We start from the raw sequence: 15,168 nt of genomic DNA, 5'->3' as shown, positions 1-15,168 counted from the left end.
TACAAGGAGGTTCCAGGGAAATTGAACAAAGTATCCTCCGATTATGAGCATACCTGATTCTGGACTGGTTCGTTGGTATGTCATTTGGAACTTCATGCAGATTATTGGGGAAATAATAATGTACAAATGCTGTTACTAGGGGTTGCCTTGTGCACAGACTGCCAAACGTGATCTTCTTCTGGGGTTAGAAGGCTAAGCATGTCATGGAAACGTTTGACACAGATTCATTACACAGCTGCAGCATAGCTGCAATTTTTTAATGATCGCACAGTTAGCTAACACGACCTCGGGACGTAGAAAAGACTTGGGCGTTGAAAAGATAGCTAGGTGGATCCATTTATGTACTGATGGCAGCATAGATATAGGTAGTCCTAGCGGATATAGTGCTAGGTACTTGTTCATGCTTTCGATTCAGTTCACAGTATACAATTGTCATACGGTCCTCAATGCTCATTACCGTCAGTTCACTTCTTCCCACAGGGAAGGTCTATATACGCTTCGCCTATCAGACTTCTCAATACTAGCTCAAGCTCGGTGAAGAGGGCCCATAAATTAAACGTCTTTTGTGGAGACGTCGCAACGACTCCCGAGCCCTAATGATATCACGTGATACTCTCTTGTGTATGGATGGTTCGCGCTAACACTCTGTTTCGTCAAGAGCTACGTTCGAAGATGTGTCTACACTTCGCCATATCTGCCGAACCCCGCGATCGAAAACTCGACAATCCACAGCTTAAAATACCTAACTTGTGCAAAGACGCAGCAGAAAAATAGCACTAAGAAAAACTCATGACGAAGATAATGACATTGGCAGTGGAAAACCTATTGACACCGACCCACTGACACCCACAAAAGCGCTTGCACTTCGCGCCGCTCCGTTCTTATCTGAAGCTTGATGGAAGCTTGAATCCTTATAAGCGTCTCTCATACGATGATCGACACCGCGCGTGTGGACCCTGACGAATGATGTCAGGGTTCCCATAATTAAACGTCACGCTCACTCAACCATTCAAGGACTCTCAATCCTCCAAAAGACCTTGCCCTGTTCACCAATTGTTTTCCACGACCCGAATCATCCGAACCTCTTCTAATGTCTGCTTCTCCCTTGCAAGCCGACGTAAATGCTTAAGCAGAATCTCGCTGCCAGAAATCACTACGATGCCCGCTGGAATCATACAATCCGCCTTCCCACAACTACACCGCCGCTCCTCCTCCTCAACCGACATCTCCAAGTCCCCGAAGTCAGGCTCGCACACAGCCGGCACAACTACGCCCACTAAACCCGCCGCGAAATCGCCAAAGCCACAGCGACCACAACCCGTGCGCGCAGCCTCCCACCCAGGACCCGCACCCGTCTCTAGACCCGCACCAAAAAAGCAGCCCGCACGCGCATTCGGCACAAACTACCGCGTCCGCCGCACGCCCCCCGGGACACCGCCAAACGAGCGCGTCCCATCGACGACCACCCCCTCGCCATTCGGCTCACCCGCGCACCCCTCCGTGCGCGACTTCGCCAAGATAGCCGCCTCAGCATCGCCGGCGCACTCGCCGCCCACGCGGCGGAAGCCCGTGTACTCGCTGCACGAAGCGGATCCCGCCGCAAAAGGGAGGCCCGAGGTAGTGTATACGCACGAAGAGCTGCTGAAGCGACTGAACACGATTGGGGAGGACGAGGAGACGGATGTGGATCGGGTGAAGACGGTGGAGCGGGCGGCGGGGATGGATTGGGAGGAGCAGCGGAGAAGGAAGGAGGAGAGGGATATGGAGGAGTGGAATCGGAAGGAGGCGAAGAAGGCGCAGAAGGGGTTGGTGAGGGGTTTTAGTTGGAAGGGGGTTAAGAAGACGATGGGGGGGTTTCGGTGACACGCTGGGGTGGTTGAGTCAGGTCTATGTGGGTGGAGCTTGTTGGATGGAAGTTTTGAAATCGATCCCTTCTGCACCTCTTCATTCTCGAAGACTCGATTCCTCGTTCTTGGAGTGTAAGCATTTTCCAGTGGCCATACTCGTTGTTTGGAGTATAGGACCGAGTTCGGGAGTATGTGTCCCCGATCAGCATTACGTCCAGCAGACAACGCCAGAAGTGACAGCGGGCTTCGATCTTCAAGGTCAGGGTAAAATGCGAAGAAGCAGTCACCTAGTCGATTCAGGCGACTGGGTTTGCGAACACAATCAAAATATACATTCGGTCAACAGATAGGGTATCTTCGCAGCAAACTACAGCCCCGAAATTAATATCGAAACGCCGGATGTATCGCCACAGCTGGACGCAGAGCGGCAGCGACAACAACAACGACAAGAACAATAACAATAACAACAACGAGGCAATGGTCCATCGTATTCAATGGGCCAGCTCGTCATCACTGCCTTCGGTACTGACCACACCGTCGTCAACCTTCCACCACTCCTTCACCCCTTTGACGGTTCGTCTCCTGCTTCTCCGCCTGTTCAAGGTGGGCATCTTGCTTGGTTGTTTTTCAACACCATCGTTGTCCTTGCCTGGAAATTCCCGCTTCCGCTTGCCTAGCGAGGGCATCGAGCGTACGGCTCGTAGTTCAGGCTGTCGGCTTACACCCGATGAACGTGAGTTTGAGACTGAACGATTCGGATCGGATTCCTCCTCGCTCTCGCTGCTTTCAACCAGATCTTTGTCAATGTTCTTGGACTCTCCGTAGGCCCTCCGCTTGAGATTCCGGAGACCTTCATCGAGCGAGGAGCGTAAGCGCTGAGGACGATTTGTGGAAGCAGAAAGGTAGCCTTGTCTTTTCGCTCGTTTGGATCTGCGGGGTCCATCGTTTAGTGCCTCCAAGTCTTCTTCCGAGAAGAAGAGGACAGGAGTATCAGGTGGCGTCATTGTGGTGCGTTTGACAGGAATGACCACCTTGGGCAACGACGCACGAGTGCGCTTTCCGACGAAAGTAGAGCGTCGAGTGGTAGTCTTTATTGGAGACGATTGCAGAATGTGATCTTCTGCATCTTCGTCGTCGGCCAGAGCTTCCCACATGGATAGCTTGTTGGAGGGGGTCGAGGCTGGACCTGCCGCTGTGCCATCGTCGGTATCGTCGAGATCGGATGGGTCAGGACTTGGAAGCAGCTGCAACGCAGGCACCGGTTTCCGCGAGACACGCTTAATGCTCTCTTTGGTGAACGGCGTGCACGTCACCCACTCTCCGATGCCTTCCTCCCATCTGAACCCACCGACGGCAGACGGGGAGTCGTTCTTATGAGGTGTCGGAGCAATGACTACATGGCCCTTCATACGCATTGACTGTTCCACATCGCGTGCGTATGCCATGTGTTGGGCTTCATTGGTGTTCTGGGCAAAATCCATAACCGACTCGAGCGCCAGCCTTTTCATCGTCCACAGCTTATGCGGAAGACGCAGGCCGGAGACCGAGAGCATGCCCTGCACAAGTCGCTGAATCTGTTCGAAGCCATCGTCTTTCCAAATCCTGCCAGTGCCGCGCGCCGCAGCTGACACGAATGCGGGCAGAGTGCTTAGCAGTTCTGAATACTCAATATGCTTGGAAGAATATTGAGAGATAATCCAGGCAATGGCACTTCCCGCTGTGCAAACATCGAGTGACATCAGTTTCGAGTCTTGTTGGCAGCCCTCCAGATGAACAAGGAAAGAGGCAAAGACAGCCCACACTGCACGTTGAGCGAATAGTTGCAGATGATCTTCAAGCGGACCGAGAAGCGCTAGATCATCCTGGATGTCTTTGCGTTTGAGCAAGTCGATGACGATTGAGTCCAGCGCCCAAACAACCCTCTTCACTGTGGCCTGGCCAACAGGCTCTTCGCGATACTGATTAATGAGGACTATGCTGCAGAACACGGTAAGCAAACTGGAATAAGTCGTATCCAATGCATCCCGAAACTCTTGCCTGGAGGAGGGCTTGTACTGTCGCACGAATGTGTCGATTTCACCTGCTTCGAATAGGCTCTCATCTGGCAGCCCTATACCAGCAAAAATGGCGGTTTCCAAGAAGCGGAACGCACTTGCATAACTCCGCTGATCACCGTCGGACAGGCTGCGCACCAAGCGGTCCCAAACTGATCGCATGCACTCAGTTGCTAGCCATTCCAAAGGCAGAAGCTCTTGTGATATCATGTACTCCAGGTGGTCGTACAAGAAGCGATACCGGCCAGTGCGCGCCACAAAGTCTTTCACCATCCACATGTAGAGCGAACGCTGTTCGTCGAATAGATTGGCATACAGCGTGTTCGGCATGGGCAAAGGCTTCAAACACGGCAGAAATGATACTAGGAATTTCTCTGCCTCATCCCATGCGGACGCATTAAGACAGTGCACTACAAGGAGGTGCAGAGTCTCTGAGCCAAGTATCTGGTCTCCCAAAGCGTCGCACAAAAGCTGGGTGCCATGTGATCGTACGACTTGCTTGAACCCACGCCAGCCCTGACCCGGTATTGTCTCATACATCTGCTCGAGATAGGAATAGACTTCATGAGAAACGTCTGTGTCCTCGTCACCGCTTTCATCCTCCTTGTCGAGCTCGACGAAGTGCTCTTCCAGGGCGATGTATTGTGGCAGTTTACGCAGGCAGGCGCCAAATAGTGACCTCGTGCCGTTCCACCTCTTTTCGTCGCCCGTAGTCGTCGCTTGGAGGAGGTTCGCATACGACTCGGATAGGCCCTTGACCAACTTCCCAATTTCGGCGGGCATTTGTGTCTTGAGATCATGCACATTGGCCTTGGCAAGCAGTGGGCCTTTATAGTTGTTGCGTCTCCGTAGAGGCGAGTCGTGAAGTTGTGGGCTGTCCTGGAAGCGGCCTCCAGTGCGTGCGACCAGAGGCGTGAATGCAATGGCACCAGGGCGCGCATCAACTCCACTATTCGAGCTCGTTCGCGACAAGGGCTTCTTTGCTCCCCGTCCCCCATATGTCTTCTTGCTTGCACCTAGCCCAGTGTCAGGCATCCAGTCTGGATCTTTCCTTTTCTCGAGCCCACGGGGCTTGCGTGCGGGTTGGGTGACATTCGTTTTCCGCGACGAGGCCTTCAGCGCAAATGCAGTCGCCGAGCTTCTTCGATCTTCTTGGGAGCTTCGCGGTCGTTCGAGCTCTTTGCGAAGCTTCGCAAGCTTGGTTTGTAAAGGGCGGAGCAGGCGATTACAACGCGTCGTGTTGAACGCTAGGTCGTCGTTCGAAGCCATAGGCTAAGTATGCTGCGCAGTAATATCGCGTACGAATGCGGGGGTGGTTATTGCATTGAAAATTTGTGAGGTGCTTTTCGAGTCCTCTCGTCGAGTCGAAGAGGGAACTCTATGTTGACAAACATCGGCCGCCGGCGCGACGATCCCATTTGGGGAAAGCGCCGGCATACGTAGCTAGATCACATGACTAGTCTTGGAAAGTCCGCAATCGATGCTCATCGATCCGCCCTGTAGAGACTGGTGAGATGTTCTGCGGTCACTATATATACAGACTCTGTATGTATTTGCCCGTGGCGAATAGCTTTGATGTTGCAGAACCTTGTTTGCACACGTTCAAGCTGCTCGAAAAGGACCAGTACTGAAGCGCGTGAAGACAAGGTACGGAATCATGATCGCGGAGGCAAGACCCAACATTGCACGAATGCGCAAGAAGACACAGTACTGACAACAACAGAGCTACTGCCAAAGAACATTCCAGAGTGCGTATGTCTCTTGCTGAGCTCACTCCTGCCGTCCAGTCAGATAGAGCTGCACCGTGCGCGCGTACACTTAATTCTACTTGGCCTACTACACACTATCTACATAAAAACTCTTCGCAGGAATAGATCTCTCCGGAAGCCCGGCGCTAAAAAAAACAAGGCCTTCTACTAAGCGCCCGAGGACGTGGGGTTACCCTTTGCCCGTGTCCATGGTGCGATTCATCGGGTCATTGGAATGCGTCGCGCGTCGTGCGGGTACTTGGCCAAGGATTGCGCACACTGCGTTCTGGAATGCTGTCGCTCTAGAAACGAGTCGTCAACACAGATGAATACATGGCTGCAGAGAAACAATCTGCGAGAGAAAGGGATAATTGCATCATTTCAGCTTAGATGGAGATCATTAGCGCGGGCGGAAACGAGATGAGGCCTGATGACGGTCCGGAGTGGATGTCCGCCATGGAGTCTTGACGATCAGTCACCCGCTCCGTATCCATTAAAACCACCCTCGAGGTTGGTCAACACACGACGACCACTGTCGCAGCGTTACTCATGACGCATTTCGTGACGGTGGATGACGGTGCGCAGCGTTTCGGCCTCATATGTCTGGTTGAGGCCTCGTCGCCTCGAAACTAAAAGCTTGTAGGCCGTGGGGCTCAGCCGCCGTCAATTAGGTTGAAACACGCGACCAGTATGATCGTTGTTTATGCACAGCGAGCTTGTCGGGGTCGAAAAACCATGACCAAGCCTCGCTCCTAAGGTTCTTTCTGATCGGAGGCAGTGTCATGCACGGGTACTATACGCTTCTTCTGGTACGGGGGACGACATCATCAGGACGTTCCGAGAGGCGCAGGCGTAGAGTCATCATGCGAAGGAAAATAATATCGCCGAAGAAGCAACGAAAACAAGTCAGCAATTTACCCCAGATTCTGCGCGCGCATTTGAGTTCGTATGGTAGATTGCGGCTGCGGTGCAGCGTCGTTAAGATGCGATCTTGCCTCCAGGCTAATTTGACAATTAGACGTACCGGGGCAGAGCTGCACGGGTGGAAATTGACAACTTTGACTGTGGCTTGCAGTGCCACGTCGGTAGCGAATTGCGGAGAAAGAACCCTGCCTGGTCGGAGCTGGTTGGACACGGATGTTGTTATGCAGCCGCCCTGGCTTAACAGCGGTGTATTATAGTTGTGGCCTGCAAAGACATCGGGTGGCTTGCCATCTGGTTTTGGGAAGAGAATATTGCATCATAGGTCTGGTTCTTCCAACATTCTACCACGCGACTTGACCGATTGCCCAACATAGCAACGCATTCCGCATCGCAATCGGTGCGTCTCCCACGTCGTACAGGAACGCCAAGTATCACCACCCACCCGAAACAGCCATGATTCCTGAGATCTTGGATGCCCAGTCGGTGAATCGACGTCGTAATCGGCAACATGGGCACGCTGTTCCAAAAACAATACTGCCTTATGCAGACGTTTGGGCATCGCGGACCGAAAGACATGCACTGTTTGATGCGGGCGCCTGACAGCCTCAGATTCCATGATCCATATCAGAGGACTGGCGCCGCAGCGTCGCTGCTGGATCCCGGAGAACGGCTTGGTGGGGACAATGACGACGGGAGCTTGTTTCACGGCCAGGCATGGATGGATGCGGCGGTTCGCAGCGAGCGAGTGGTGGTCAGGCCCGCCCGGCGCGTCGTCGCGAACTGGGACGGGCTAGGGCCCAATTGCGTACTGGGTCTGATTCCGAGGTGTGTTGGTATTCTGTGTAGAGTGTTGATTGCAGATCGGGGCCTGACTGAGGCCACTTTCCCAACACTTGGGAGTGGGCGGTGGTACAGCAGTGGGAATAGCACCGTGCAAGTCGACGCGAGAAGATCAGACAATCTTATCGCAGGATCACGGGGACGATGGGGGTGATTCCACCAACAGGAAGACTGGCAGGTGGGGAAGACTCGGGCGCATTGATGGCATCGTCACCTCGTTTCACGTCCATGCTCAGCGCCCAGGCGTCGTCACCGAGTTGACAGCGGGTCGCGTCTCGGCATTGAGCGCATAGGACGCGTGTCTGGGGGAGCGTTGTCGAACGCGTTGGGTGTCCGGGAAGCCTGCGGTGAAGGCTATCGTGGGTCCACGCTGGGCAGGCGAAGACACCCGCGATGAGGCCCATCGATGGCAAGGAAGGTGCGCCGTGCAGCGTGCTCCACGGGGAAGGCGCGCCGTCATCGCGCAGCTTGGCTAGTTCGCAGCTTCAGTCCTCGGCGGGCGCTGCGGTGGAGCCTGGACCGTTGCAGGACTGGGTGGTCTGAGTGCACGGCGTCGCTGAGGTGGAGGGCACGGTGGAGCAGGAGATTCGTAGGGAGCTTCTTCGGAGCGGGCGTTTCGTCCGCTGTGGCGCTGGCCGCCCCCGTTTCAGCGCCCGCTCGGCGCCGAATCGCAGGCGCCTATGGATGCCTCGAGTCTCCACTCGCTAAGGCACCCCTGCGAGGAGAGTCGCCCAGTCGTCTGGCTGTTATGCACTCGGGGCCCGCGATAATCAAACTCCTAGCCAGGTGCACCCGCTTTCTCGCGCCCTCCCCCTCTTACTTCAACAGTCCACCATCTCGCCCAAGTCGCTCTTTTGCCGCCTGTTCCCTTCTCTGCGCTGCTGCGTACCACGCTCCTTTCCCCGCCGGCTACTCAATCTCAACCCTGGTGGACGTTCTGGACAGCCTGTCGACGCCATCACCTGCTGCTTGCTTGCGCTACCCTAGGTCACCTGCAACTCACCCTGTCCCTTGCGTGTCTTCCAGATTAACCCGCCTATTCTGGCTCTTGGGCGCTGTCAATACTCTCCCACGTCCCGATTAACCTTCTTCCGGCCTGCATCTAGCCCCCGGCCTGGTCTGCCCAAGAAGGAGCTGGTCACGACGCATCAACACTCAACCGAACGCGTGCCCTGGTCTTAACTCTCCGCCTATTCGGAAGCCGCCGTTTCTGGCTCTTCCCACATCTGTCAATTGCTGGTCAAGGCAGATACCGCTCACTATACATATTTGTCAATCCTTTCCCTGTAGCTCCCGGCAGTCACTGCTGTCATAAGATATCTACCGACCGCTGGTCTGGTATTCACATCCAGCCTCCAACGGACCAAGGCCTGTACTACATCTCTCAACACTCACACAATGGCTTCACCCGTTGCCAACTCCATGATGGAGACCGTTGTCCGCAGAAGTGGTGGAGGACAGGAGGAGGACCCCACCGCTCCCCTTGAGAATCTGAACGTCATGCACTACCTTGGCTGGATCTGGGTCGCCTTCGTCGGCACCTTCTTCATTTACCAGGTCCTCTTCCACTTCTCCAAGTACCTGCGCACATTGGCCTGCCTCAACAACGACACTCAGAGGTACTTCGCGACACCAAATGTCGTCTTCGCTACCTTCAGGAAACACTTCCTCGACGCCCCGCTCTTCCGCACGCGTCACCACCGCGAGTTCAAGCTCTCGACCGCCATCAACGTCGGCACCCTACCCAGCCGACTTCAGACCTTCATGCTTTTCGGCTACTTTGCCACCAATGTTGGCCTGAGCGTATGGAAGATCGACTGGAGCCAGAGCTACTCCGCCGCTGCTGGTGAATTCCGCAACCGCACCGGTGTCATGGCTGTGATAAACATGATCCCCCTGTTCCTGCTCGCAGGTCGCAACAATCCCGTCATCAAACTCACTGCCATCTCTTTCGACACGATGAACCTGATCCACCGCTGGTTCGGACGCATCGTTGTCCTTGAGGCTGTTGCGCACACCGTTGCATGGATGACCAACAAGGTTATGACTAGTAGGTTTTCCAGAATGCCAACTTGAGCACTAGCTAACAACCATACAGAGGGATGGGGCGCCGTCCAAGCATCAATTACTGGTAGCACTTTCATCATGACTGGTTTTATTGGCACAGTAGCCTTTGTATTCCTTCTGATCCAATCCCCCTCCCCAGTGCGCCACTCGTTCTACGAGGTCTTCTTGCACGGCCACATTGTCGCTGCTGCTGTCGCTGTCGGTGGTGTGTGGGTTCACTTGGACGGTATGGTTCATCAGAGGATGATGTACGGTGTCGTTGCCCTTTGGGTCATGGAGCGCGCCTGGCGTTTCTTCCGCCTCGTCAAGGGCAATGTCGGAAACGGCGGAACCCAAGCTGATGTTGAGGTTCTTCCCGGTGATGCCCTCCGCGTCACAGTCCGTATGGCCCGCCCCTGGACCTTCCGTCCCGGCCAGCACGCGTATCTCTACATTCCCTCCGTGGGACTCTGGACCAACCACCCTTTCTCCGTCGCTTGGAGTGAGGAAGAAGAGGACCTCAGCATCACCAGCATGACCGCTGACGAGAAGGGTCTTCCTATGAACCGCCAAGATATCCTTGAAGCGCGCAAGACGAGCATGTCCTACATCATTCGTCGGCGTACTGGTTTCACCGAGAAGCTGTACAAGAAAGCGGATCTCTCTGCTGCCGGCAAGTTCTCGTGCTCGGCATATGTTGAGGGCCCCTATGGTGAGTGCCGAACCCTGCTTCCCAGTCCCAATTCCTGCTATATTAAAGCAATATACCCCCACACAACGCATGCTAACGTCATATCGCAGGTGGCGAGGATCTTAGCTCCTATGGTACAGTCATGCTCTGGGCTGCTGGTATCGGTATCACGCATCAAGTTCCTCAAGTTCGCGAGATTGTCGCTGCTTACGCCAACGGTACCACCGCCACCCGAAGGCTCACCCTTGTCTGGATCATCCAATCTCCGGAGCATCTTGAGTGGATCCGCACATGGATGACGCATATCTTGTCCATGCCGCGCCGTCGCGAGATTCTAAAGATCCTCCTGTTTGTCACAAGACCTCGCAGCACCAAGGAGATCCATTCGCCTTCGTCCAGCGTGCAGATGTTCCCTGGTCGACCCAACGTCCAAGCGCTCATCGACCAGGAGATGATGGAGGGTATCGGCTCAGCATGCATAACGACCTGCGGAACCGGCGCGCTCGCTGACGAACTCCGCCGCGCAGTGCGCGAGCGCGAGACGCAGTGGAATGTCGACTTCCGCGAGGAGTCGTTCTCTTGGTAAACGCTCTGGGCCCATTGTTGCTCGACGTCACAACGGCAAAACATCGCGGTGCCCTTCCGTTCTTCCACCTGACTTGCTGGCTACATACACTCAAGTCACGGCATACAATTCAGCGCTATGGCAGGGATCTAATGATGTCGTTCTATCTGTCTATCATCTTATTCTCCTTCATGTATAAATTTCTTACCCTCCTTCCTTCACTCCGTTTTGGACCGTCTTGTTGAGATTACGAAAGAGCCCTGGCGACGGCAGGGTGGTATAGGGGCCGTGGTTGGGAAAGGAATGGCGCAAGAAGAGATGTCTAGATAGACGGACGCGGCATATCCCGAGCAATCTACACTGCCTTGCAGGCACATGCACACGCATCTTCGCTTCTCATCGGTCGTGCATTGACATGATTGCGGGTTCACTGTTCTCCAGTTTAGGACTTCGGATCTTCAAACTCGATTCAGCCCCATCGTTCTTCAAGCTCCGCTTGCTCTAATCGCTTACTCCGGAACGCAGAGAAACAAGCCTCGAGGATCGACCATTGAGGATGGAGCGCGAGACGGAGATCAGGGTCGGGTGTGGCGCAGGCTTGCGCAAGTCCGATCAGCGCGAGCGTCGGAAGGAGCATGATTCTAGATTCAAGGCCCATAGATCTATCTATGTGCGTTTTCGGACGTTGGCGATAGAAGAGGCAGGGTGTATGGAAGAGGCGTGGGTCTGTGTGTGTTTCCAGGCCTTCAGGAGTATGCGCATACCCTACATCCGAACTAGGGCCGTGTCGTCGCGGAGTGTGGTCACGAACGGAAGGTACATAAGAAGGTACATCGGAGGTACCGAGTGTATGCGTTGCGCGTGGGGTGTCTGAGAGGATGGCATGAGAGCAAGTCATGTCGACGGAGGAAGGTGCAATCAGTTGCTCTTCACTAGCCCACGTCAAAGTGGGGCGGACCTAGCGTACGATAGACACTTCAACCAACACTCAATAACGACTTCCCTGAACTGGCCTTGTGCGATCGGCCCACGCATACCACGCTGCAGCAGGAGCGTCTATCGCTACTCGAGATCGCGACAGAAGCACGCTCATCACAATATGCTACCGCACCACCAATATCATCAGAGCGCTCGCGTGCTCGTGCTGGGTGCTCATTCCAAGGCAGCGCCTCCCCTCCATATTGCAGCCAAGCACGGTCACCACCCGGCATCGTCGATTTCCTAATCCAGCACAGCCCTCCACCTTCCCAACCCTGTTCCAACCCAGCGCTGGCCCTTGCCCTCTCGCTACCCATATGCAATACACCACATGCTCCAAGTACGCCAGCTCGTACTACCCCACAAAGCACGCTCCTTTCCAATATCTATGCAAATGAACCCCACAAGCGCACGTTGTCACACCGTCTCGCTACCGCCGCGCAGTATTCGACTGACCTCACGCGTACCGGGTGCTCGCGCGCAAGTACCGTTGTCGCTAACGTTCGCGCAAATATCCATGTCGCCGTCCCGACCAACCGCACGCTTAGGAAGCACACGCGGTCTGGCCTTGCGCGGCTGAACTGGATAAAAGCGCCGCTGCGCCCGCGAGCGCCTGAGAAAGGGACTGACAAATGCTTGTGTAAGGCAGCGGCGGAAGGCCTGCGCTGGGAGGAAAGTTGGAAGAGGCTTGGTATTGTGGGTCAAGGGGAGTGTGGGCATGAGCGTTCGGGCGCGGATAAGGAAGAGATGGGTACACAAGATGGCACCTTACGCATTCGGCAGCAGGTTGTGTGTCTTATCGAGATGGTGAAGAGAATGACGTGGTAGAGAGGCCTCGCGAGCACGCTTCGACCAAACGGTAGCGCTGTCGATGTCACATGCCGGACCGACAGCGGGCGATCTTACAAAGTGCCCAACTTGTCCTCCACGATATCGAGAAGAGAACATGGGTGCATGCAAATACAACCGCCTTCTGCATACGATCACAAGCTCCATGGACACCCTTGTGCAGAGATACTGCCATAAGCTTTTGGATAGGATCGACTTGGCATCTAGACCGGCCTCTCGTACAAACAGCTTGTTCGCCTCGACGCCGCATACCTTGTTTGCTGGACCCCAGCCGCATCATATTCAGCTCTTTGATGCTTCGGCGACTGGAGATCTACCGGCGCAAGTCTCGCTTTCAAGCCTTGTACAGCTATAGCATAGACTGCTATACGTCTAGCACAAGGAATTGGTAGGTCGGAGCAGGAGCCGGTGGAAGAAATCGCCCGCTGGCTGTTTTGTCCGCGTAGATTTGTACAGATGTCTCATGCGAGAATATCCGCTGGCAACTAAAATTGCACGCAAGGTGTTATCTTCCAGTCCTCACTGACGACGCAGAGTTGTATGAAGCAAGCCCATACCGGGAGAATTCTACCTGTGCTGTCAGACGTTGACGAAGATGAACGGACGTAGCACCATAGGACATGGGCCTGTCAGGTTAGCATGGTTATTGTCACCACATCCAAGCGACAGAGCTTTTCGAATTGACGGTCAATAGGTGGTTGCGGGGTCAGTGACAAGCACAGCATGAAGCAGATACGAGTGTGCTTCCGTAGGGAAAGTCTCGCCAGCATCATCACGGACGCAAGTTTGAGCAATATAGGTCAGTGACACAGCACTCATGTGGGTAAGGCCGGGTCGTTGTATAGAAAGCCACACCAAAGTGAACAATGCGAACTTTGATTGCGAGCAAAACTTGATCGATGCGCCGTCTATGCCGTTCAACAACAACAGTGTAGTAAACTCAAGACAAGGCGTTCAGAGCCTAGAAACGCCACACAGTCCAGACCTGACATCTCACCCATACCAATCCATGTAAACGCCACCTTGTCGATCGCAGTGCAATCGAGACAGCGTCCCAGCCATGACTGGCAATACTCGCCCTCTTCGGCCCCTCAACTCCCCCCAACACTCCTCAACGTAGTATCCCGCTTAGCCTCAGCCAGCTGCTCAGGACTCTCAAACTGCTCAGGCACCTCTTCCCCCTGCTCCTCCATGCTCGACCTTTGCTGAATCCCCTCCCACCCCCTCCTCACCACATCCGCCATCACGCTATCCGTCCCACCCAACAGCCTCATCGCCTCCTCCACACCAACCAACTGACTCTCATACGCCGCCTCGTCCTCGTCCACGCCCGTCCCCTCGTGGTGCAGCGGCTCGTACCCCTCTGGCTCCAGCGCCACGCGTTCCTTCAGCGTCAGGCTTGCTGGGTATGCGGGTGGAGGCTTGTACGGCTCGTTCGGGGCGGTTGCGAGGAGGGGTTCGACGTCTGGCGGCAGCGTCTCGGCGATGTACCAGAAGAGAAGGTACTGCTTTGTGTTGCGGGCGAGGGGCATAAGCTGGACCCAGATTGGTTCTGCAGTCATGGGGGGCGCGGTGAGGCGGGGGTGCGCTTGTGGTTGGTGGTGGGCCGTGGGGAGGGGGAGGACGCGGTTGCGGTAGCCGGACTGGGTGGGGTGTTAGCTGGTATTTCTAGTACACAGGTCTGATGCTGTGGAGTAGGTGTATGGCTAAGGCTTATACATACCTCTTCAAACCCCTCTCTCTCTGCTCCCGCCCGCGTATCTTCTCCCGCGTCGCGCCGCCCTTTGGGTAGAAAGTAGTATTTCCCTACGCGTCTGTCCACCGCGCTGCATACGACCACACGCGCGGACGCGATGTGGAAGATGGCTACACCGGCACCTTGTACGAAGTCCTCGGCGGCATAATGCGCAAAGGTGGGAGTGTTCGACTGCGGGGCTTTCTTCTGCGTGCTGCTAGGCGACATTGTTGTAGCTGGTCCTATGGGCGAGGGAGGTGGTGAGCGCAGAGAAAGACAACAGCATGCGTCAAGTAGGCGCCATTTCGCAGGCAGCGCCATTGACCGGTGACATCGTGGCTGGTGCTGATGGCTGTGTCAGGCTGAGGAGGGTGGTCTAGCAGGCAGCAGGTACGTCACAGTCGAGGACGCTCGTTTAGCGCCGGTCGTCTCTGCCTCAGCAAAAAGCGCGAGCTGCGAGCGCTCTACGAGCGTCGAGCGGCTGGCTAAAAAGTAGTATTTTGATACTTGGTGTAACTTTACATTGTTGACGACTGAGCTCACTGATGAATGAAGCTGAACGTGAACTCATTCTTTCTATGATTTCCCTTTCAGCCCAATTCATCAGTGAGATCGATAGTGGTCAATGCACAGCTACGGCAAATCGCAAAAAGAATCAAGATGTTGACCGTGCCAGGGGTCGAACCTGGAATCTCTTGATTTACTCATCGTAGTCAAGCGCCTTGCCATTGGGCCACACGGCCGATCGTGTTTGTATACATAGTGCGATGTTGGTAGCATATATATACCTAGATTGCCTTGGTACTTTGTGGTTGGTGGCCCTGCGTCGAGGGACGAAAAAAAAAAAAAAAGCCAAACCCCGCTATACGCGCCCTGTCACCGCGAAAACTA

The 15,168-nt window shown here is 54.8% G+C and overlaps 5 protein-coding genes and 1 non-coding gene across 6 annotated transcripts; 3 read left to right on the top strand and 3 right to left on the bottom strand.

Annotated features, from left to right (window-relative positions):
- Positions 1 to 975: 975 nt before the first annotated feature.
- CC84DRAFT_764299 (uncharacterized protein) lies at positions 976 to 2,100 on the top strand. The gene has a single exon (XM_018187356.1). It carries the CDS (start codon positions 1,159 to 1,161, stop codon positions 1,861 to 1,863), a length of 705 nt encoding a protein of 234 aa, XP_018036794.1. The 5' UTR covers positions 976 to 1,158; the 3' UTR covers positions 1,864 to 2,100.
- On the bottom strand, positions 1,866 to 5,250 carry CC84DRAFT_1120372 (uncharacterized protein). The gene has a single exon (XM_018175577.1). It carries the CDS (start codon positions 5,168 to 5,170, stop codon positions 2,339 to 2,341), a length of 2,832 nt encoding a protein of 943 aa, XP_018036793.1. The 5' UTR covers positions 5,171 to 5,250; the 3' UTR covers positions 1,866 to 2,338.
- A 1,697-nt stretch (positions 5,251 to 6,947) lies between these two features.
- On the top strand, positions 6,948 to 7,606 carry CC84DRAFT_764282 (uncharacterized protein). Its single transcript, XM_018187355.1, has one exon. The coding sequence runs from the start codon at positions 7,082 to 7,084 to the stop codon at positions 7,565 to 7,567; it is 486 nt and encodes a 161-aa protein (XP_018036792.1). The 5' UTR covers positions 6,948 to 7,081; the 3' UTR covers positions 7,568 to 7,606.
- A 1,048-nt stretch (positions 7,607 to 8,654) lies between these two features.
- On the top strand, positions 8,655 to 10,960 carry CC84DRAFT_764075 (ferric reductase). Its single transcript, XM_018187354.1, has 3 exons — positions 8,655 to 9,463; positions 9,512 to 10,171; positions 10,261 to 10,960. Exons 1-3 carry the CDS (start codon positions 8,812 to 8,814, stop codon positions 10,734 to 10,736), a joined length of 1,788 nt encoding a protein of 595 aa, XP_018036791.1. The 5' UTR covers positions 8,655 to 8,811; the 3' UTR covers positions 10,737 to 10,960.
- A 2,673-nt stretch (positions 10,961 to 13,633) lies between these two features.
- CC84DRAFT_1091795 (uncharacterized protein) lies at positions 13,634 to 14,505 on the bottom strand (the record flags this gene model as incomplete). The annotated part of the gene is made up of 2 exons (XM_018174413.1): positions 13,634 to 14,185; positions 14,266 to 14,505. The coding sequence occupies 2 exons, from the start codon at positions 14,503 to 14,505 to the stop codon at positions 13,634 to 13,636; spliced, it is 792 nt and encodes a 263-aa protein (XP_018036790.1).
- A 436-nt stretch (positions 14,506 to 14,941) lies between these two features.
- On the bottom strand, positions 14,942 to 15,020 carry CC84DRAFT_t46. The gene has a single exon. It is a non-coding gene; the product is annotated as a tRNA-Arg (tRNA).
- Positions 15,021 to 15,168: the final 148 nt, after the last annotated feature.

This window comes from Paraphaeosphaeria sporulosa (assembly GCF_001642045.1).
Source record: "Paraphaeosphaeria sporulosa strain AP3s5-JAC2a unplaced genomic scaffold CC84scaffold_5, whole genome shotgun sequence".
Lineage (NCBI taxonomy): Eukaryota > Fungi > Ascomycota > Dothideomycetes > Pleosporales > Didymosphaeriaceae > Paraphaeosphaeria > Paraphaeosphaeria sporulosa.
The sequence above is the reverse complement of the archived record's forward strand: the minus strand, read 5'-3'. Positions and strand labels throughout refer to the sequence as shown.